General features: G+C 48.9%; 1 protein-coding gene across 8 annotated transcripts in view; it reads right to left on the minus strand.

Annotated features, from left to right (window-relative positions):
- Positions 1–304: 304 nt before the first annotated feature.
- SLC2A9 (solute carrier family 2 member 9) overlaps positions 305–24392 on the minus strand; it is a 233475-nt gene continuing 209387 nt past the window's right edge. For 5 of the 8 annotated variants that reach the window (XM_059380884.1, XM_059380851.1, XM_059380858.1 and 2 more), the window contains 2 exons: positions 14009–14136; positions 307–1735 (listed from right to left, as the gene is read on the minus strand). In XM_059380884.1, the coding sequence (XP_059236867.1) occupies positions 1550–1735; positions 14009–14136 (314 nt within the window). In that variant the 3' untranslated portion in view covers positions 307–1549. Of the gene's footprint in view, positions 1736–13942; positions 14137–24392 lie in introns of all 8 variants that reach the window. The other 3 variants (XM_059380875.1, XM_059380894.1, XM_059380901.1) reach the window with 3 other exon arrangements.

Raw genomic sequence — 24392 nt, forward strand, 5'->3', positions numbered from 1 at the left:
CCATGAGGCAAGCACAGGGAATCACCCAAACCACACAGGTACGCATTACCACGGCAGGCTAGATGTTGTTCAAACCCAAACAGCCCAAGCACAGAAAGGCTGCAAGAGTCCTCAAGCACATCTACTCCTAGCAACTCCTTCCACAAGTGATGATCAGATTTCCTTAACCACAGTCAAGACAAGCCATCACCCCATATTTGCTTGAGCGCTCTTTGTAATGGCAAACTCACCTTCTGTGATGGTTAATTTGCTGTGTCAGCTTGACTGGGTCACAGGGTGCTCAGATACTTGGTTAAGCATTATTTTGGGCATGTCTGTGAGGGTACTTCCAGACAAGATCGGCGTTTGAGTTGGTGGACTGAGGAAAGCAGATCACTCTCCCTGATATGGGTGGACCTCCGCCAATCTGTCAAGGGCTAGAATAGAAAACAAAGAGGCCGAGGAAGGGAGAATCTGCCCTCAGCTTTACTGGTTGAGCTATGACATGGGTCTTCTGCCCTGTCTTTCCACCAAGACTAGACTCAGCTTCTGAGTCGTTCTTTTTTTTTTTTTTTTTTTTAAAGATTTTATTTATTTATTTGACAGACAGAGATGACAAGTAGGCAGAGAGGCAGGCAGAGAGAGAGGAGGAAGCAGATTCCCCACTGAGCAGAGAGCCTGATGTGGGGCTCGATCCCAAGACCCTGAGATCATGACCCGAGCTGAAGGCAGAGGCTTTAACCCACTGAGCCACCCAGGCGTCCCCTGAGTCGTTCTTAATATTGTTTATTTTTCAGTTAAACAGAACTCCCTTTGCAGTCCCTGCCCCAGCCACTGGAAAGTTACTTCTCCCACATCCTGATCCTCTTTATGCCTTCTGAGACACATCTAATGCTCTGAGGTGAAGACAGTTTCAGGCATGGAAGTCTTTAGCCCTGTAAAACACAGCCTGCGAGGGGCAGAACCTGGAGGATGGTGGGTTGGTATCAGCTTCTTGAGCCTGAGGTCCACAAGGCTGAGCCACAGGTTGGTAATGGGTATTTATTAGAAGGTACAAAGAGTCTTTCCACTGAATTCCAAAAATGTTCATCTAGGACCAAAGCCCAGGGTCCCTTGAGGTCTCAGGACCCAGGCTGAGGGCAGCTTGAGTCTTCTTACAGCAGAGCTGGAACCAGCACCTCAGTCTGTGGTTTCCTGTTCTTGTGTCTCCTTGTCAGACTAGATTGTTTTCCTGTGAGAAAGTTGTCAAGTGCTATTTCCCTAATTTCATTTTGAAACCATGGGCTAAGTCATGAAGGAGACAGGCCATCGAGCCAAACAGAAGAGTGGATCTACTGAAACATAAGCTGACAATCCTTCCACCTTCCAGAAGAGTTTGGAGATTCAGCTACGAATAAAACCCAAATGGTTGTGACGTTAGATTAGCAAAGGTTTATTCTTAAATACTTAATACTAGTAACCATGTAGGGAAATCTTTGATCTCCTGGAATGGCAAGATCATCCATTTAGACAACCCCGTTTTTGGCATAATTGTCCCGAGTGGAGGTGGGGTCTGGCTCAGGCCTTCTGGTCACCTTGGTTCAGGTGTACCCGGGTCAGTGTTGTCTGGTGGGTGTGTCTTGTTCCTTTTGGCAAATGCCTGGCTGATTTCCGCATGGGTTCTGTTTTTTGTCTCAGGCAGGACAAAATAGAAATAGACAGCTCCTGCGAGGCAGATTGCGGCGAAGACCAGGAAACAGTAGGTGTCTAGACTTTTCTGTGGAAAAGAGAGACAAAGAACATCAAGTAGACAACCCCCAAACTGGCTGTGAAACCATCTCTGCACTGGTTTTCATAGCTCCCCATTCTTCTATCAGTATTCCTGGATGACACACTGTGCGTGTATTGTGCGCTCTAACGGCCAGTGGTGCTGGGCTTAGCATCTGTAGATGTTCTCCCGTGAGCCATGACTACGTCAGCTTCCAACCCTGACACCCACAAGGAGATGGCAGTCTTTTGTTTTCTTTTTTGAAAACTAGGCCTATTAAAAAAAAAGTGTCATCATGAAAGCAAAATGTCATACTTGCTCAACGTTATTTTAAGATCATATTTACATATGTTAAATGGGGGTGTCTGGGGCTGGACCCTGCCGGCTGAAGCCTGAAAGTCATCTGTGACACCTCCTGTCCCCTCAGCTCTCATGTGGGACCCACGCACTAAGTCCCAGCAGGCTTCCTTCCTCAGACAGCTCCCCAGTATTGCCTCCCCTCGCGCGCCCACTCCGGAAGTCCAGCCCAGCGGTCGGCTAGGGCCATACGGGCCCACCAGGCTCTGACCTTGTGGGAAGGCAACCACAGACGATGATCTATAAATGGATGTGCATGGCTACATACCAGTAGAATTTTATTTACAGAAAGATAGATCAGGCGGTGGGTAGGTGTTTGTCGAACCCTGCCTCACGAAGCAATCATTGCCTCTCACCTTCTTCACCCGTATCCCCCATCCATGTGGCCTCTTCCCCGTCTGCTCTCTGTAAGGCAGCCCGAGGAGTCTTGCAAAAACATATCTAGATCATGCCAGCCCCCAGCTTAGAACTTCTCACTCGCTTCCCATGGCTCTTGGGATGAAAGCTTACTTCCTCAGCTTGTCCTGGGGAGTTGGGTGAGGACTCCTCTCCTCTGTGCTTCCTCCACTTGGGCCTCATCACTCCCACCTCCCACCATGTTTCTGCTGACTTGCTGGTCCCTTTTCCTGTGATTTTCCACCTGCTTAGCTCCTGTCTCTCTCCTCCAGGAGCTGGCCCTGCCCCAGGTCAGGTGCCTGAATCATCATCTCTCCTGGTTCCACCCTCCTTCCCTTCATGTCAATGATAACGGCAGAGTTATGTGTGTGGCTGCTTGATGAAAGACTGGCTGCCCCATGAGGCAGCAGGGTGATATCTGGTTTTGCTCATCCCTATGGCCCAGGGCCCATGTCAGCGTGTGGACAATAGCCGGTGCTCAGTGCATATTGATGGAGTGAACAAATTAATCCCTCTGTCAATCAGATTTTGAATCTGACGAGTCAATCTGTCTTAAAAGTTTCCCTGTTGCTATGGACTGACTTATGAGCCTCCCAAATTCACATGTTGAACCCCTAACCCCCAGTGCGACTGTATTTGGAGATAAGGCTTTTGGGGGATAATTAAGGTAAAATGAGGTGATAAGGGTGGGGTCCAAATCCCATAGGATGGGTGGCCTTTTAAGAAAAGGGAGAGAAAGATTGCTCTTTCCTTCCCTGTGCACACCAAGGAGAAGCCGCAGGAAGCCATGGTGAGAAGGTGGCCGCCTGCTGGCCAGGAAGAGAGCCCTCATCAGAAACTGAGCCAGAGAGAGAGGTTCTTAGGCATCTTCCTAGAAAAGCAGATCTTAGGCTGAAATTGCCCTTGGGCCCTAATCTCCTTACAGGTTCAGTCTGTTGCAAAAAGAAAGCTCTTTAAATATCTGTCTGCTCTTTGCAGTTCTCTTTTCTGCGGCAGTTCCTCTGCAGAACAGAACTTGCAGGACACCTCGGTCCCCTCAGATAACCCATTTCTCTAGCCCGCCTGGCAGGTGCTGCAGGTCATCAGGAAGCCGGAAGCCGGAAGCCTGAAATAAGCTCCAGGGCTCACTTACCCCTGACTTGCTCCTGCAAGGACCAGACCAGACCAGTCTGAGCTGCAGCGGACCTCCTGCCTCCCACAGACTTTCCCCTCATTATAATGCTAAAAATCATGCCTAGGGAGGAAATTTAACATGCAAATAAGGCATAGGGGTTCAGGCAACCGCATCCCCACATCCAGCGTCCTGTTTCCTAACTCCAAGTGCTAGGACGGTACTCCCTTCTCCACCTCAGCCCCTCAAATTCTTCCCCTGACCATTGTTTAGGGAGCAGCCCCGTATGCCTTTTCCTAAGGCTGTCTTCCTCAGGCCTGGGAGTGAGCTAGCAATAAACACTTCCTGCACCATCCTTGGCCTCATGTCTACTTCTACACACAAGAGTTAAAAAATCCCAAGTTCTGTAACAAAACCAAATCTGCTGGCATCTTGACCTTGCACTTCTGGGCTCCAAGATTGTGAGAAATTGATTTCTGTTATCTAAGTCCCCTGTCTGTGGTACTTTGGGACGGCAGCCTGGCAGACTAGACTACCCCTAGCCCCGACTTCCTATCATTTATGACTATGAATAATTACAACATTTATGTCTCCGCTTTGAAATAAAGGACATTGAAGGGGCACCTGGGTGGCTCCGTCATTAAGTGTCTGCCTTTGGCTCAGGTCATGATCCCAGGGTCTTGGGATGGAGCTCTGCATCAGGATCCCTGCTCGGCAGGGGCCTGCTTCTCCCTCTCCCCCCCCCCCCCCCCCCCCCCCCCCCTCCCCCTCCCCCCCCCCCCCCGCCCCCTCCGCTTGTGCTCCCTCTCTCACTGTGTCTCTGTCAAATAAATTAAAAAAAAATCTTACATTGAATTGAAACTTGTGCAAATTCAAATACTTTACTTGCTACTGGGAATGGCTAGGTCAAGAAGAAAGGATATTTTAAATGGTTAGACTTTGCAACAGATATATAAACAGGACCCTTCGTTCCTGCTATGGATGTGAGTCAGTCTCTGCCTGCAGCTGGAACACTACTGATGTGAATAATGGTATCGGTACCAAGCCTTGTCTGCTGAGGCTTCTGGGCCAGACATTGAACTAAGTCCTGTGCTCTCAGGGGATTAAGCAGCTTGCCTGAGGCCTCCCATTGGTTAGCATTGCAGCCCGTAGCCTGCAAGTTCAAACTCTGTTCTTACCAATTTTGCGAACAGGTTTTGGAGCTGCGGGACACCAAGTATCTCCAGTTTTCTAGGCCATAGGTGGCCAAGGCACGTGGTAAGCTTTCTGGGCCTCTCATGTCTGAAAATGCCCTTCCCCTCTCTCGCATGTGAAAGGTACGGACTTCTAATTTCAAAATAGTTTCCTCTCCAGACTTTGAAGACAGGATCTCTTACCCTACAGGTAGAGTCTCCCTCAGGAGCAGAGGGATGTCATCTGATGATCACTTCTTTTCAGGTTATCTGAGTTTTCCCAGCGGAAGTTTTAGGATATTCTTTTTTAACTCAGTGTTCTTCAATTGCACATCCCTGTGTTTAGAAAGGGATCCTTTATACCAAATCCGCTTAGCATGAGGCGGACTGTTCATGCTGAGGACTGGTGTTTCAACAGGTCTGGGAATTTTCCTTCTGTCATTTCTCTGGCCATTCCCTGGTGAGGACCCCCAGCCAGCATCCTGTCCACTGTGTCTGAGGACCCATTCCACTGTCTCAGCAGCCCCGTCCTGGATGCACTCTGGGCCAGCCTGTCTTCTGCTGTTTGTTCCATATGCTAAGAGATGTCCTCTTACAACTATAACCTTGGGACCCCGTCTTGTTTTATAGCAGGTTACACCTTTTAGAGTATTATCTAGGATTCTCGGTGGGTGGGTCAGGCACCTGGTGTGTTCAGCCACATTTCAATAGTCACCTGTGAGCTGAGTCTTGAAGGATGAGAGGTGTAGAGGTTGCAGCCGTTTGGGGACTTGAGTAGATGGGAGGAAGGCATGCAGGTGAGGGCAGGTGACATTCCACTTGCTTCTCTGAGACCCTGATAAAAAGCTACGCAACCCCTTCTCTATCAAAAGGGGGGGAAAAAACTCTCATCCACTTGACATTTTCAATGCCATTTCTGGAGTGGGGTCATGTCATGGTCTTATTGAAACTCATCCATGGACCATCTGGCGTCCATAGGCCCTGGGCCGTGAGTTCCATGATGGCGGGGTCCATGCCACCTGCTCTCCATTTTACCCCCAGCTCAAGACAGTGCCCGCATCACTGAAAGCTCGGTCTTAATAAGAATACGTTGAATGAGGGGGTAAATGAATGAAATGAAAGCCCTGCCATGGAGAAGATCGAGGGCACAAGAGGTGGTTCCAGTTAGAAGTTCACGACTTGCCAAAAATAGAATCCTTCTGCTTGGTTTTTCCCCCTGACCCACAGAACGCTGGTTCACTGGGGATTGTCCCCAAGCTCTGGGCTGTGTCAGTGCAAGGGCTGCCACTCAAGAACTGATGGGAAGTCGAGTGTCTCACACTTGTCCCTCCAGCTCCGCAGAGACCTTACAAAGGCAAGGCTGTTCCACTGTGGGAGCAGAGTCGACCTGGAATGCTAGGATGTCTCTGGGGGAAGCCGGGGGAAACAGGGGTCTTGGGGATGTCTTCTGTCTCTGCCGTGTGTACACGTAGGATCTTGTTGGAGTTGCCTGGGTACCTGTGAGGTAGACACAGCCCCGTGGCTGCATGATGGGATTTCAGCCCTGCATGCCCTGCGGAAGCCTCCAGTGGGCTGCCCTCCTCCCCGGCAGGCCTGTTCTTTTCTACCGGTTCTCAGACAAGCACTGCTGTCTTCCCTGAATCACCTCTGGCTGCTTCCTCCCTCTCTGCCTGTCTTTGCTTCTGCATCCTGATGCCTTTATCCTGAAATGGCTTTTACCTTTCTTCTTCTTCTTCTTCTTTTTTAACAAATATACACATTTTTATCCAGATTGATTTATATACAGTAACTTGCACAGATCTTAAGTGTAGCATTCAACGAGTCCCCTGTGTAACTAAGTCCTCTGTCAAGACTTAAAACATTGCCACCACTCTAGAAAGTTTCCTGTGCCATTTCTAGCCAGTGCCTCCTTTCTCCCGTCTGCCCCCCTGCCACCCCCACCACACACACTGTCAACCATCGTTCCGCTGTCTGTCACCTTCTCCTCCTTTCTTCCTGTCTCCTGGCTCGAATCTAGTGGCCACCAGGCATCCTGAGCGTTCTTTTAAAGTCACAAAATGGATGTCTTAAAACCATGCAGTGGATTCCCAGAGTCCTTTGGCAAAACCCCAAATCCCTCTCCTGCCCTCAGTGCTGGGGTGGGCCTCCCTTACACTCACTGCAATCCCCTACGCCCCTCAGCTGCCTGCTCGGGGCTGGCTCGGGGCCTCTGCCAGCATCTTCCTGTTCCCTGCTGCCCCCACTGCCACTGACTCCCTCAACCTCAACCTGAAAGGTCCCTGTACTGGTCATCCCAGTGATGCCCCACTTTGCCTGCCTCCTTCCAAGAAACACAAAACAAACCAGTTCCTCTGAGGGGCATGTCTGTTCTCTCTGAAATGTTAGGGCAAGATTGTGCCTCGGTGCTGGTGCTGGTGCTGGTGGAGACGGAGCTAGTGAAAGATGCTCCCTTCCTCCCTCTAGACCCAGGATGGCAGCTAGATCCTCTGGAGGAGGGAGGGGCATTTTTATGTGGTTTCAGGTCCCGTGATCCTGGGTCTGCACTGGCTTCCTCCTCACGTTGCCCTATGCAACGGGATAGGACCCAATAAATTTCGAGTTGAAAAGAATCATTTTCTCACTTCTGGATTTTACTGAACTCAAACGCAATGTTATAACTCCAGTATAATCAAGCAGGCATATGTTTGCCATTTTGTCTGGACCAGAAAATACTGGTGCTCATGGCAGAGGCCGAGTTGTCTGCAGGCTGGTACAACCATTGCTGCCACCAGAGCAAAGGCCCAAGGAAGAGGCAGCCTGAGGCTAAGGACAGAGAAACAGTGATATTGATTCCCCCCAGGGGTCAAGGTGACCTGCCCCATCCATGCATATCTAGAACCTTCTGTAGGAAGGGGCAGGGTGTGGGAGAGAAGGGTAAGGAGGAAGGAGAAGGCAAGCTTTGAGAGGCAACTTGTCCTGGATGGCTCAGTGACTTAGGGGTGGTGAAAGCTTCCAGGACTCACCACGAATTGATCTTCCTGTCCTGTCTCCTCTTCCCAAGTGTCCCTAGACCACACAGCAGGAAGCAGCCTTTACAGTACTAGTAATGACCATGAGAGTAGTTGATCCTGAGTGTCCATGGGCAGACACTGCTCAAGACTTGACTTCTACCTCTAATTTTTTCAGGAGCACCACTGCAAAATTGGGGCCATTCTCTTGTTACATAGACATGAAAATTACAGCTCAGAGAGCAATCGCAGTTGGATAAATTTGACCAGAATGCACTTCACCTCCCTGCTGAGAGGCATGATCAGGATTCAAGGTCAGACTGTGTGACCTCAAAGTCTGTGCATTTTCGCCTGTGTCTCATTTATGTCTAAGGTAGTGCCTGGCACATACGGGGACTAAGGACAACAAACAGCCACAGCAGCAGCCACCAGACACCAAGCTATTCTGTACAGGAAATGGTTTCTGGGTTACTGGTACTGCCCCAGGTGGGGAGTCCCCAGACAGCAGAACCCTCCTGCGACTCTCGAGTTCTCCTTGTGTAGGGGGTGGTCTGGACAGCCGGTGAGCCCCGCCCGGGCAAGCAGGCTTATGGGTTGTTCGTGTCCTCAGCAGGCTCTGTTCTCCATGGCTGAGAGAAGAGTGAAGGATTTTCCATTTTCTAGATGGGGAAACTGAGGCTCAGAGTGGGCAAGGACCTAGCCCAGGGCCCCCTGCTGATGCGTATGACACAGTCAAGTTCTGGGCCATGTCACCTGTCTGCAGCCATGCTGGCTCTGATATTTGTTTTCTGTGGGAATAGACTGGGCCCCTTACAGGTCCTTGCTTGGGGACACTTGCCACTGACACATTTCGGAAACAAACGAAAAGATCAAGATGCTTGAAAAACTTCACTTGGTGGCTGTTGTGAGCCAAATTGTATCCACCACGAGGATTCACATGTTGGAGTCCTAAACCCCAGCACCTCTGAATGTGGCTTATGTGGAAGGAGGGTCTTTAAAGAGGGGATTAAAGTAAAATGAAGTCCTGTGATGGGCTCTGACCCAATCTGACATGTGTCCTTAAAAGAAGGGGAGATTGGGACACAGACACACAAGGGACGACTGTGTGAAGACAGGGGGAAGGATGGTGGTCTTTACGACACCTAGAAGAGAGGTCCTGGAAGAAATCAACTTTGCCAAGACCTTTATCTCCAACTTCTGGCTTCTAGAACTGTGGGAAAACACATTTCTGTTGGTTAAGCCCCAGTCTGGTGTATGTGGTTGTGACGGCGTGAGCAGACTAAGGCAGGCTCTTGGCCATGGCTGAGAGGACTACTGGAAGGGCTGTGAATGGAGCAGGTCAGCTGTGGATGTGAATGGAGCAGGTCAGCTGTGGAGGCCGCAGCGGCAGGAGCTGCTCCCATGGGACAGTCCAGGTTGGAAGGGGGGGTGTGGGAACAAGAAGGTGCACACCCTGCCTTTCTCTAAGTGCAGTTGTCACAGCCAACAGCAGCTCCCAGAGCCGGGCCTCTGCCCTGGCCAGCCCACAGCCAGAAAGGAAACGAACCCTTGCCGCCTTCCCTGTCCTGGGCCAGGAGACCGACATTTCACCAAATCTCACTGTGGCCCCCTGGCCAGTGTCGGCCTCGGTGTGACCAGCAAGGCTCCTTGGCTTGAGTCAGTGCTCAAAACTTCCACGCTTCCTGAATGATCCCCAACCTGGAGATGCTGGAGACGCCCCAGCTGGCAGGAGCTCTGGTTCCAGAGGGAAAAGTGCCTTGAAAACACCCACAGGTGTCCAGGAATGCTCATGATTTCGTGCCGGGTGAGGAAAGCAAAAGCACAAAACAAAACAAAAAAAAACCTGGTTCCGATTTTTATAAATACGAAACAGTACATGTATTTAGAAGAAAAGAAGGACAGTGTCATTAAGCCACTAACGTGCTTGGCTTCACCCCTTTAGAGTCTGTACGGTGAGGCTGATCATTTATAATTGGCATGCCCTCATGACTTGATAGGGAAAAAGGAAGGAGGAGGAGGAGGGAGAGAAGAGGGCGAGGGGGAGGAGAAGGAATAAACAGAAGGAAAAGGAGAAGAAGGAGAGGAAGGAGAAGATGAGAAGGATTGTCAGTGACAGTGCCCTACAGAGAGCTGGCCCTTGTGTTCTGCCCCCTTAGAGGGACCCACTAGGCCATCCTCAAACACCAGCTGAGTGAATGAACCTGACAACAGCTGTCAGGACTCCTGAGAAAATGGATGAAAAACATCAGGTCTGGGGCTTGGCACAAAAATCAGAAAGATGCCCCGTGAACTGATACCATCAGAATAATGTCATTAATTTGACGCCTTATGGTAGTGGTCCAAGGGGGGCAGTGGGTCCTCAGCCTCCCCCAGCCCTCCCCTGCCTGGGGCAGGTGGGAGCAGCTCCAAGGCCAGTCCTGAATTCTAGTGTGCCGTGTGTCAGCTTACTTACCTAACGCTCTCCTTCCCTCTCCCCCCACCACCCATCCCTTTGCACTCTACCCCCAGCCACCAGGGGCAAGGGCTGAGTTCACAGGCTCCGTACCTCCTGATCTCCTGTCACTGCTGGATGGAGCAAAGCTTCTGTCTTGTCTGTGTTTCTCCGTTTTGCCCCTTCTTATCTTCAGTGCTGCTCTCAGTCCTCCTGCCCTGCAATGCCCCCCTTCCACCTCTGGCAGACTCCTGTGTAAGTGTCTGATGAATGTCTTCAAATCAATCTGTCCTATCTCCTCCCTTCAACCTCTAGCTATCCATCAATCTGTTTGTCTATCTGTCTATCCACCAATCTACCCATCCATCCACCCTTGGCTCCCCTTACCACTTGCCCATGTGCCTTGTGTGGCTGCAGGCATTACCAGGCAAGGTCAAGGCCAAGGTCAGGCAGTCTCTTCTGATGTGGAAGTCACACACCTCTCCAGCTCTAGCCCCCAAATGCCAAAGGCAGTCAGTGACCACATCTGAGCCCAATACCTCTCAGGGAATGGATCGGAGACCTGCCTTCCAGATCTTCCCCAACCACTTGTCTTTCCTTGCAGCTCCCCTGCACTTCGCCCAGCCTTGCCCCAAGTCCCCAGACCTAAGCCTGTAAGGAGGGGGGCCACAGCTCTCCTGTGACTCCTGTGCCCTTGTTGTGTCTGGGAGGAGACAGCTGGTCTGGATGTCCTAGGACAGGCGTGCAGATTTGTGTCCTGTGTGCATGGGGGCCCTCGGCTTTATGAGCAGGTGGCGTCCCTCTCAGCCCTGAGCCCTTCACCTGGGTCCTGGCCTTATTCCCCTGCTCCAGGCCAGGCTCCGAGCAGCCCTCGGGCTGACTTTCTCTGTGCAATCTGGCATGAGATCATCCCCATGGCGTGAACGGATGCATTTTTATTCATAATGACAGTGTTGGCATTCTCAGGGGCTCCTTCAGGGCTCCTGCAGGAGGGACCTGCTAAACCACTGACAGTTCTGGTCTTGCTTTGTCCCCAGACACTCCAACACATCACAACAGGGTGTCCTGGGAGGAGCTGTGGCCCTGGAAGCCTCTCGGGCTCCTGGACATTCCGCTGGAAGTGAGCCAGTTGAAATGAACATGATTCCCTGAAATTGTAGTCAAGGCTGTGAGAAACTGGGTTATCATGGAAAGGAGTTTGATACACACAAAAGCCCTTGGGGTCAAGGAAGGGCACAGGGGGTGACATCCATGGGTGTGACCATGTTCTTCCTTTCACTGTCTGAGACCTTGGGCAAGTGTCCTGCTGAGCCTGGCTTTCCTCCTCAAAGAGTTCTGGGTGATGGCCATTATTATGGAAGGGCTTAAGATTTCTGGCTCTTTCCCTCTGGACAGAAAGCTACCTGAATTTTCCCTGTGGTAGGGAGTGGTGGTGTCACTCAGTGGACTCTCATGGTGGTAGTCTATGTTGGTGCCAGGTGACGGCCTTAATGGACAGTGTGAGACTTGCCACACTCCTTCCACCTGCCGGGACTGAGTCGGGAAGCTCTGGGGCCTTCTAGAATCTCTAGTCCTCCCACAATGAACACCGAGCATGAGTAAGACATCGTCCTGGGTGAGTTAAAGCCACTGAGACCTGGGGCTATTTCTTTCTGCAGCAAATCCAACCTGTCTTGACTGGTAACTGGGCATAATAAGACCTTTCATGTGATGGCGTGACTGCATGCTGAACGGCCTGTCACGGTCGCTGTCCTCTCCCATGCCATTTCCCTGCCAAGTAATCCGGCTGAGCAGGTGGGGCTGGCACAGCTCCCCAGAACTTGGAATAAGCCCAGCTCAGCCCCCAACAGAGTCCGGGGGAGCATGTCAAGGGAGAGGCAGCACGACGTTTCTGTTGGGGAGAAGCCGCGGATGGGCTGTGATTTCCCAAGCGAACAATGTGAAAGAAAGGTCAGACGGGTCCAATCTGCTGGAGACTTCCTTGAGATGCAGGCCTGTGTTGGTGTGTGTGTGAGCACACGTGTGCCTATGTGTGAACACACGCAAGTGCCTTGTTCATGTGTATGCCTAAACATAAATTAACTCCTCAAACCCAGTTCCAATGGGCGTGTTGGACAGAATCACCTGCTGCATAACCAAGGGCTCCTTCCTCCCCTTGTCTTACAGGCAAGGATGAGACAATTGCCCTCTCTGTCACTCTTCATGGGGGTGACATTGGGGACTGGCTGCTGCTGTTTGAGCTCCAGGCTGCTGGTTTGAACCAGGGAGACATGAAGGCCTGACCTCCCAGTGTGGACTGGGGTTCAGTGAGCCCGGCATACAGCAAGCACTCAGCAAATGTCAGTGTTAAGGTGGCACGTCGGAGCTGTCTGTTCCCAAACTGTGGCAGGAGAGTCAGGTGGAGTGTTTTGTGTGGGGGAACAGCGAGGTCTTTTATGTACCGCCCGACCCCTGCCCCAAATTTCTCAGGAGACTGTGGCCTATTTCCCAGACATAGAAACAGCTTAGTGGTGAGCCAGGTGGAGGGGTCTAGAATTTCTCCACTTAAATGGTAAGAGTGGTAGGCAGATCTGTGTTGACAGAGAAGTGGTTTGAAGTTAATTTCCCCCATAGCAATGGATATGTTATTGACCCCTGACGACTCTGCTGGCTTTGAATGAATTAGGAAGAAGCCATTTGGGGTTAGGAGTCCACTGAAAAGGTTACTTGTTATGTTCTGGCCGTGCTGGCTGAAGATGCCCAAGGTTGGGAGGAAATGGACGTGGGGCCCAAGGAGTCCCCTGTGGCATGTACATTCAGAAGCAGGATGCTTGTAGCTAAGATGCGGTCAAAGATGCTGTAAAAGTCATGTGATGAGTCTGAGAGTAATGAAAGGCAGGCAGAGAATGTCTAACAGTAAAAGGTCATGGGGCAGAAAGACTAGGTTACCGCAGGACCTTGGGCTGATGGCATCTGCTCCCTGAGCCTCAGCCTCCCTGCAGTAAAATGGAACGGGCAGGAGCCCCAGGCTTATGTGCTGAAGACCTGGCACAGAGTAGCTGCTCTATGATGCAGGAGTAGCCACGTGGGCCTGTGGGTGGGGCTACTGACCTTGGACTCAGATAAGCTGGCAGCAGAATCTCTGGGGCATGCTGGGATTGAAGCTAGTCAATTAATAGGCAGACTATTAATTGAGGGGGAGAGGGCTGAAATAGGCCCCGAGAAGGGGACTGCTCTATTCCTGGGCTGCTTCCCTTTTCAGGACCATAGAGCACAATTCTCATTCCCACGCTATTCCCACTGCCTGAAACAGTGCCCAGCACAGAGTAGGAACTCGGTAAGTATGTGCTGAATAAATGAATGAGTGAATGAATAGACTCTTGACCTACACACAGAGAACTTGTACCCATTTCCTGAGTTCACATTTTCCTGTCCACTGTGGTCACCCTTGGAACAGAGACCCCATCAGCATGGTTACGATGACAGTGAGGACTTAAAATGCACAACAGGGTGCACTGTAACTATCACATGGATTTGTCTAACACCATGACAAGCACATTGCAAAGGTGAGGGTTTGAGATTCTAATCTAGGTTTCCTCGCAGACCCTTGGTGATAGGAAGCCCACTCCCTCTGAGGCAGCCCTTAGTGTCTGGGGGCAGCACCTGGAAGGTGCGGGAGGGAGAAAGAGGGTTCAGGGTTGGAGCCGAGGCATATCTCTGCTTTCCTTAGGACAACAGTATGAGTTTCCAGTTGAGGGACTCAGCCTCTGCTCTGTGACTCACCCTTCAGGCAGAGGGCTGCCGAATCAGATGGCATCCCACGGGCAGCAGACCCCTTGTCAGTCGTACCTGGATGAAGGGGAAGAGGAGGCCAACAGCGAAGTTGGAGAGCCAGTTGACAGTGCCTGCAATGATGAAGGCGGCCGGCCGCTGGGATTGTTGGAAGAACTCGCCAGTCAAGATGAACGGGATGCCCCCTGCAATGGCAGAGCCAGGGCACAGAATTAACCACATGGAAAGACGCATGACACCAGCATCTCGTCCAATGGTAGGGTCGCACCCTCTCTGTGAGCCGGCCCCACCTGGGTGACCGACAGCTTCAGGACTGGGTGCCGGAGTCAGCCCATCACTCCTCACATATAGAAACCATTTTCCTGACCTGGCCCATCCAAACAAGAGGGGATACAGCCTCTCGGCTCTTGGAATGCCCTTTGAATCCAGCTGTAATCCACTACAAAATGTAAAAATCTGATTTACAAGGTAACTGACATTTACGGATACAGCGTGTCAGGCAGGTATGGGTTACTGTACCTGGGTAAGAAAACTGAAGCCCAGAGAGGTTGCTGGACTTCCCCAGTGTTACTCAGCTCCTGAGGAGCAGAGCCGGAACTCAGGCTTGGGGCTCCAACCTCCAAATCACCGCTTTGTTTCCCCGCTAATCCTTGCTAGATAGGATGGGAGCCCCCGCCCAGCTGGCTATTGGTTTGTCCTCCTTATCTCCCCATGACTGGATGTGTGGTGGGTCCCACTCGTCACCCCAGCAGCGGAGTGTTATTCAGTGGAAATGTCATTGGCATTAAGGGAGGACAATTCTTTATTTTGATGACCGTCCTGTGCAATTGCAGGATGTCTGTCACCCCTCACCTCAGGGATGCCAGCGCTCTAACGGTCACTGTGGCAACCCAGACTGCTTGCACACACTTCTAACTGCAGGGTACCACACCTAGCTTAGACTCTTCAAGGTCTGCACCCTCCTCTTCTGGAACTCAGTGAGACCTGGGATTGGGCCCTGTGCCCAGACCCTTGACCTGGGTCTCAGCATGACCACTGGGGGCCTATTTTCACCTCCCCACTCCCCAATGGAATCCCCACTCTGCCAATCAGATCTATATGCTGGCATTCCACAGCAAGGGTGGTGGGCTTTTATCAAACTCCAGGGAGACACTGAACATTTTGACCATGATTATTGACTGTGTTGGGGCTGGTCCCACACTGGTGGACAACAGGGACAATTCCTGCTCTCATGGAATTCCCTCATCTGGTAGAGGAGAAAGGATGATGTGTTTATCAAAAAAGAAATGAATGAATGAATGAATGAATGAGTAATCACAACATGTGATAAGCATGGAGGGAATGCAGTCAGCAATGGGGGGGAGCCTATGTTTGTAATGGCTAAGGAAGGCTATCTGGGGGGTGCAGGGGATGGCTGAGATGTGACCTGAAGGAGGAGATACAGCTTGCTAAGATTTGGGGAAAACTGTGGGGAAAGGGATGGGAGGGCAGATACCCTGGAGAATGAAAGGCATTGGGTCAAGGTCTAGAGCAGAGGCCACTCTGTCTGTACAGCTGAGGGAGGGGTGGGAGGAAAAGTACGAAGCAGGAAAGACAAGCAGGGCTAATTAGGCAGCGTCTTGTAGATCAAGGAGAGCTCTACTATTGAAGAAAACCAACTGAAGAAAACCAACATTGGGTTTCAGGTAGGGACTGATGTAATCCACTTGCATTTCGTAGACACTACAGCTATTTGGAGAGGGGACTGGCTGGTAGAGGAGGGGCTGCAGGAGGCCGCTGGGTAGTGACGAAGGGAGGCCACGGTTATGCAGAGGGCTTGCATGGTGGCAGTGGGGATGGAAGGAAAGGGCAGAATTCAGAGACTCCACCCCATGGAGGCAAAACTTTCATTGTAAGCACTGCACACAACCATACCACTCATCGTCAAGTTCAACCATGCAACCTAAGGTCACAGAGGAAGGACAGCTCAAGCCTGTCTTTCCAGAACTTTCACTGTTGTCACACCTCTATTCTGCCAGCAAGCCTTGGACTCCAACACATCAAAATGACTGAGAATGGACCGTCCCATCAAGCCCCCACTAGACCATGAGCCCTCCAGGGCCTGCAGCCTCCCCATTGGCCTGGCATCTTTGGCAGAAAGTGGATACTTGATGGATATTTTCTTACTTGAATTAGGCACTCAAAATTTGATTTTGAAAAGATTTGATATACTGTTAACTACAAAGAAAATAGACTTTCCATATCTTAAAGGTATCTATGAAACTGTGCAAGAACAATGGCTACACATTGAAATGTCTTAAGTACCAGCCTTTAGGTCTGTAAAGAGCATAGTTTTGCCTTGTTGAAAGTATGTGTATCACACACTCAGGTGCTCCTACAGCTAACAACCCTGTAAGCCTTGTAGCATATCCTTGGGGGTCAGTTCACACTTATGTGAAGTCTGAACAGTTTTGAAGGCTGGTGTTTCCTTTCTCTGACTTCCCTTAGGTGTTTTCTGGAAGCACCTGTGGATAACTCTGCTAACATTTCTGATGCTGGTGCATCAGCTTACAATGGAGCAGAGAATGTTGACACACATGCCTCTTCGCATGTCTCTTTGTTTCTTCAGGGCTGGGCCACGACTTGTTTGTTGGTGATGACCTTTACTCTAGCACAGCACCTAGAATACACATAGGAGGCATTCAGTAGAGGTCTGCAGGATCCAGGAGGAGTGATTAAGACAGAGTTCACAAGATGTCTACATCAGGTCTCCTCTATTCTTCCTTCAGATCACCCTGGAGGGCAAATACAAGAAACCTAAAGAATCCTGCACAGTCTATTTCTTTGATTGGTTTCATTTCCGTGATCTTCCTTGAACCTCACAACTAAAGGAGGTGGCGAAGCACAGGGGACTAGGGCTTGGCCTCTGGTTTTAGTAAGAACAGGTTTAAGTGCTGGGTCTACCATATCTCTCTCACCTGTGCAGTGATGACAGTAGGGACCTACCACGGGTTTGAGGATTTGTTTGTGAGGATTAAGTGAACATCTGTGTGTAGGCACTCAGTGTAAGTCTGGCACAGGGAGACACTCAATAAGTCTTAGCTTCTATGACAATAATTTAAAACTCTCCTGCTGCATTATTTCCATTTTATAATGAGTTAGCTGAAGCTCAGAGAAGGGGAGTGACATGCCCAAGGTCTCTTAGCAAAGAGTGATGATGGTGGTGGTAATGATGATTATGGTGGTCATGATGAAGTTGATGATGGTGATGATGATGACAATGATGATGATGGTGATGTGTTGGTGATGATGATGATGGTGATGCTGCTGCTCCTGCTGATGGTGTTGATGGTGATCTTGATGACAGTGATGATGATGTTAAAGGTGATGGTGATAACGGTGATTATGATGTTAGTGATGATTATGATCAAAGTGATAATGATAGAAATGAAGATGGTGATGATTATAGAAAGGACAATGGTGCTACTGCAGGTGCTGATGGTGGTGACAGTAACTACATGGCATACATTGTAAAGGGCACTTGACATACATTACTTCACTTAATCACCACTACTATGCACTAGTTATGATTACTATTTTCCCCATTTAATGTATAAAACTGAGGCCTAAGAAGTTAACAATTTCCTCGAGTCATACCACCAGTGGGTCTCAAACTCAAGGGTGGGTGATGCCAGTATTAGTCTTAATGACTCCACTGTGATGCAAGCAAGACTAAGATGTTTACAATTTTTAAAATATGGGAAGGAAATTTAGAAGTCTTCATGGTTTTATCTGAATGCTCCTCCAAATCCTGAAATTCATCTGTTTCTCTTCTGTCTTCAGGTAAGCCAGGTTTCCTAAGAGCCTCTCACTGTTTCTTTAATCCATGGTAAAGTGGGAAAGAATGAGGTTTGATATGGAAACAGAATGGGTTTCTGGTAGGCTCTTTCTGTGTTGTTTTCCAAAGTGAAAGTAGTGTTAACTATATTTTTCTGATGGTCATGAGTAATATTTTTAAATATTTTTAACAACTAAGAAAGCATGCAACATAGAAAAGCATGAAAAGAAACAAAAGTTGTCCCTAAACCTTCCATCCCGAGATGATCTCCTCTTGTATTTTGGCGCTTGGCACTGATACTGAGTGTGCTATTAAGAAGCCTGGAGCTACTCTAATATTTATCCTTTAGAGGATTGGCTTTTTCCACCTAAAGCCCCGAAGAAATCTTTCCTTATGCTTGAAGTTATTAACTTAACAATTCAGTAACTATGATGTGCCCGGTGTTGGTTTCCTGTAACAGTCTTTCTTAGAACACAGTGTGTCCCTCTCAAGTACAGATCTACTCTTCATTTATTTCCCACCTTAGACTTGAAATCCTCTCCTGTTCTGCCTGTTGGACTTTTTACTCCAGAGAAGTTATTATCCTTATGTTGGATGATTTTTGTCCCTCTTCCATATCTTTTGTTTCCTGAATGACTTTATCCTCTTGGTTTTGCACAGATTTTTCATGCTCTGGGCAATCTCTTCCTTCTTTCTCTTCTCCGTCCTTTGTCCCTTCTTCCTTCTTCTTGTCCTGTGTTGTACATTCCCTGTGCCACTGCTCTCTGTCTTTCTATACATAGAGTGAGTTGCCCCGTCCAGATTTCCACCTGCTCTGATATGGTGATTCATCCTTGACACCTTGTCTTCTCTTCTTCCAGGTTATCTTTCAAATCATGGTTTGAGGCATGAGTACTGTTTTTCAGTACTTTCCTTGAATGGAAGTCAATGCTGGGGGTTGGGAGTAGAGAAAATGTGGTGGGGGCAGCCCTTTCTGGAGCATCTGGGCTCTGTTCCCACCTCTGACATTTTAAGTGACGTGCACTGGAACCCATTCAAGGAGGTCAGAAGTACACTCAGCTACTGTGGGCTTCAGCTACTCTCCTCAAATTAGGATAAAGTCTTGGAAAGTGAGAAGCCTTTGGGGGCTGCTGTTGGGGGAGGTATCTTTTCCTCTGATTGCTGACTCACTTCTTCACTCTATTTTCCCCACAAATCAGAGATGTTACTAAGAGTTCTTAGGGGATTTTGAATCCCATTCCCTGGTCAGTGTTTTTTCTGAAGGGTGGAGACAGAATGTACCATGCTGCTGGTCAATTTTTTTTTTCCTGAGTAAAGATTTGTTTGGTTGTTCCTTTAAAAAAAACTTTTTAGGGCGCCGGGGTGGCTCAGTGGGTTAAAGCCTCTGCCTTAGGCTCTGGTCATGATCCCGGGGTGCTGGGATCGAGCCCCACGTCGGGCTGTCTGCTCAGCAGGGAGCCTGCTTCCTCCTCTTTCTCTCTGCCTGCCTCTCAGCCTACTTGTGATCTCTATCTGTAGGATAAGTGAATAAATCTTTAAAAAAAAAACTTTTAAAAAGATTTTATTTATTTGAGAGAGAGAGCGCGCAAAAGAGAAAGCAAGAGAGAGAGCACGAGCAGGGGGAGGGGCATAGGGAGAGGAAGAAGCAGACTCCGCACTGAGCAGAGAACCTGATGGATGTGGAACTTGATCCCAGGACACTGAGATCAGGACCTGAGCCAAAGGCACACACTTAACTGACTGAGCCACCTGGGTGTCCCTAACTTTTTTTAAAAGCTCATTTTGTTAGGTATTTATGGGAGGAAGATTCTATAATAAGGCTATACATGACATATTTACCTAAAGTACCCTGATGACATGTTTTCTAAAGGTTAGGGATTGGTATTTCTTGTGGCGGATGTGCAGTTGTGGCTCATCTTAAAATAACGTGCTTCAAAAAGCGGTTGGAAAAAAATCCCTTCTTGTAAAGGATTTTGACAAATCTTTCCAAATTCTTTTCCAAATTCTCTGGTTGGGGCCCTTTATTTGTGGATCTTGCTGTTTACAAAAAGATTTTGCAAGCCATATCTCACTGGATCTTCATGACCAAACTCTGAGTTATGAATTATGACTACAGATTAGGAAACTGAGACTCTAGAATATGAAGGGCTTAAGTTACTGGAATCACTTGAAAGTGGAAGACATAAAGTCTACTTTCAAGCAACAGGCTTGAGCAATGGAAACCCGATCAAGGGGTAAGGGCCCACGGTGACCCCTGGGCTGAGTGCAAACAGGTGCACTAAGCCACTGACCTTGAAACAGCCACAGGCCCTAGCTGACTAACAGGATACTTACAACTGGGCACAGGTACCAAAAAGGAAAATTCCACACATTCCCATAGCTCCTCATTGGCCCCAATGCTATGGCTTCCACCACCTCGTGTGGCAGTCAGTTTCTCCTCTGCTGTCTTGTCCGCTGCTCCCTGTGGTGCTTTCAATAATCTCTCTCTTCTGCTCTACCATGAGTGAATCCTTTCACTACCTGTACCTTTGGTCTCCACCAGGTCAGGCTGCCCCACAAAAGTCAGGACACAGAGGTGGATCTTCAGACTCGAAATCCTGCATTCTCTTAATTAAAAATTTTTTTTTAAAAAAGATTTGCTTCTTTTATTTATTTGAGAGGAAGAGAGAGAAAGAGAGAGACCAAGCACAAACGGGGTGGGGTGGGGGCAGAGAACATGCAACTCCCAGCTGAGAACTGAGCTTGACTTGGGGCTTGATCCCAGGACCCTGAAATCACGACTAGAGCTGAAGTCAGACACTTAACGGACTGAGCCACCTATGTGCCCCTTTATTTATTAGAGAGAGAGAGAGAGAGTGGGAGAGAGAGAGAAAGAAAGCAGAGGGGAGGGACAGAAGAAGAGAGAAACATACACAGACTCTTTGCTGAGCGTGGAGCCCAACATGGATCTTGATCCTCCAACCAGGACCAAAGCTAAAATCAAGAGTCGGACACTCAACCAACTGAGCCAGGATTTTGGGCACCCCAAAGTCCTGACTTCTTTCTACTGCACCTCCCAGCTCAAAAGAATAAAAAGATGACTGTGCCTTCATGCTACTGCTTCCACTCTGTAACCAGCGAGGACTCACACTGTTGGCTAGTAGCGTGGTGTAGCTTAGACTTCGCAAGTCAGCCCCAAGTGATTACATCTCTTGGCCAATAGACCTTGCTATCTTATTCAGTTCTTCCTTGTTATTTTATTTGGCTAGCTTATTTTGGCTTCCCCCAGAAGCAGATTCCGACATGTAGTTTGTGTGTGAGTCGATCCTAGGAAATGCTGGTAAGCATGTGGGCAACTGAAGGACGAGCAGAGAGTGTGGGTAAGCAGCAAATTACTTCCATGGGCTGCCAGAACTGAATCCAAACTCAGTTGGGGACCTGAGGGGTCCCAACCTGAGGGGACCCTCAGGAAACTGTGGAAAACCCATCTCAGAATGAAGACGGCCATAGTCTCTACCTGTCTGGCGTTTTGAGGACCAAAAGGAACCTGTTTAGTAATGTGCGTCCAGCAGCAGCTGTCATTTCTGCTTCTGACAGTTTCCCTGCACGTGGCTGTCAGCCTTCCCTTCCCCCCTGCCTACCCCCCGTCTCTGTTTTCTAGCTCTTGCCAGGTATCTACTAAAATATCAAATCGTAATTCATTTTCATATAAAAGAAATAAAGGGCAACTGTCCAAACTTCTCTATAATTCATATTATTATATTCTTTTAATGGAGCCATTACCATCAACTTTAAAAGTCCTTTAATAAGGGCTTTTAAATCCCCTTAATAATCTCCACAGGTGTGCCCATATGCTACTTAATCCTTTAAACATATCTCCCCCCAAGCACCAGTTTAAAAAATACCTTTAAATTTTTTTCAATTTAATATAATAATTTTGAAAATTCTTCATGGATATTCTGCTGTGTTTACCTCATTAGACTTCGTCTTTTTTTGGCTGTTCATCTGTCCATTTTCACTCACATTTACGTTCCAAGCCCTGTGCTGGGCATTTTCAGAATCTACTAGTCTACACGACTAGTTCACATAACTACCATAGGAGACAGGAATTCTAATACCCATTTGACAGGTGAGAGAATTGAGGCCACAGAGAAGCAGAAAGAGGTGCTGAAGGCCACACAAGCTGTCACCAAGAGCTTCTAATCCAGATCAACAACCCTCTCCCCTGCCCAGTCTCCAGAAGACACCAGAGGAAGGGCAAATGCACTCTTTCAGGCAGGTTTGTTTTATGAGGACAACCAGGAATAGATCAGCACTCAGAAGACACAGCTGGGGAGCAGCGCTGGAAGGGGGGGGTGCTATTTGCTTGGGAAGCTCATCACCTTGGAGGACACCTGTTCAGCCAAATGGAGAAAGGGCAGGTCTGACCTCTCAGAGGGAGTGCCCACCTCTTTGGGTGCAGGCTTCCCAGGCAGGGAAGGATGGGAGATGTGGGGATGCTCCCCCAGGACAACCTTGCAGAGGCTCGTCCCGTTCTGAATTTCAGTGGGCACTTCTGGCTCCGTGGCCAATAAGGTGGGAGGCTTTGGGCTTTCTGCAAGCCTTGGATTCCCCTCTTACAATCTGGGCACTTGATGAGCTACTTAGCCTCTCAGTAAAGCCGGCGGTAGCACCCACTTGGCACATGGCACACACACTGAGGTGGCCGTGCTGGTGGCCGGGAACACTGGCTTTGGAGTCCGAGAAACTCTTCACTTACAACCTGTGTGACCACAGACAAGTCATATGGATGGCTCTCCATTTTCTCATGTGTAAAATGAAGATAGCTCCTACCTCTTAGCATTGTTTTGGCGATCAAACCAGAGTTCTTAAACACTGTGTTGAACATGTTGTAAAGGCTCAGTGCTATCAACTGTTATGGCTGTTCTTCTTCCCGTCATGCAATCACATAGATGCTTGCTGAGTACTGACTACGTGCCAGAGTTTTGAAAAGTTTGCCCTCTGTGGGGTTTTAAATTATTGTAGAAAAGGAGTGATAAACTCCACAGGGAGACGGTCACAGACACTGCTGATCTTGGACAAAGAAGAATTACAAGTCATCAGGAGTCAGTGGTCTGAACTGAGGGAGCAAAACCAGTTTGCTCCTTTTGCATTCATAGATGCTGCAAAACCGGATTTCAACTGTCCAACTTCAGCCCTACCTTCCACAGGGGCAGACGGAGGCCAGAGAGAAATGAGACTCCCTGTTTCAGCCTTCCCAATGATCCTGTTTGCTGTGAGCACTGTTCTTCCTGGGAATGCCTCACTCCCCTCATGCTCAGATGGTGCCTGTTGCTGGAAATGCGCCCGGGGTCGGAGGGACTTCAGGGCACACAGCACAGGGACAACTTACTCAGCATGGGCTTGGCCCTCAATACATGACATATAAGCTATGACACCTTTCTTCCCTTCCTGCTAGTCTAACTGCAGCCCAGCCCATGTAACCAGACAAGGTTCTGACCCAAGCCTGTGGTCTCTCCCACAGGGAGTGTGTCTGCTAAAGAAACGAAAGGGAGGCTTCTCCAGGAGTAGGGAAAGAGAGTGGAATGTGTCTCATTAGATAGAAGGAAGAGGTCCCTTTACCCCCACCTATGCCTTCCATGGACGCTAGCCTTCCTTGTCTTTTTATTTCTTTACTTATTTTGCTTGTTTATCATGCTCTTTGGGGGTAGGTATTGTGTTCTTTTGATCACTGTCACTTTCCCCACAGCAAATTGTGTCCCTTAATAGATGTTTGTTGGATGGATGAATGAATGAAGAAATAGGAAATAATGATCCTTAACTGGTCTTTTAAGGGAGAGCAAAAATTCATTACATAGTCAAGGAACCGGCTGGGGGAGGGGAAGAACATGGGAGTGGGTTTGGAGGGTGTCTCTCTCGGAACGACAGAGGCATATCCACACAGGACTATACAGAGCTGGGGGGTCCCCGGACGTCTGCTGAGGGGTCAGAGGTTTGTAGGCACGAGGTTTTAGCAGGAGGGAGGCCGATCAGACTGCATACTGGAGAATGGTCCCTGGTACAGAGTGGAGCTGGGGTTGCAGAGGGAGAGTGGAGGTGGACAGGGACACTGGTTGGGAGACTGTAGCTAAGAACGTGAGAAAAGGCTGGGAAAATGTTTGTGATAAAGCACTTAGTGCCTCTCAGTCTTATTAATGGCTGCCTTCTGTGATTCTGCCTTGCATTTGCATGGGATCAATCATGCGACACCATTAAATTCCTTCCCAAATTCCACTCCACTGAAACATGAAACGAGTCCCCTCTTGAATTCCAGTTATCACAGAGACTTTATTCTAATAGAGTTTCTCTAACCAGATATTTAAGTCAAATTCTTAAGTTTGAACATCTGGAGTTTCTAGAAGAGAGGATGTTCCTGAAGAGTCTTAGAGGCAAATGGGCCACATGAAACTGACTCTAATTCTAATTAAATTAATTAATTAAATTAACTAATTCTAATTAAAAATGGGAAGCTGCCACATTGTAATGAGTGATGATAGCTAATTAGCAGGTCAGAGAAGACAACTGAAATCTATCAAGAAAAACCCACAGTGAAGTGTTCTGTTGGCTGGGCTAACCACACTCTGATGATCTGTTACTAAGTGTGAT

This window comes from Mustela nigripes, chromosome 1, assembly GCF_022355385.1.
Source record: "Mustela nigripes isolate SB6536 chromosome 1, MUSNIG.SB6536, whole genome shotgun sequence".
In the NCBI taxonomy this organism is placed as follows: Eukaryota; Metazoa; Chordata; class Mammalia; order Carnivora; family Mustelidae; genus Mustela; species Mustela nigripes.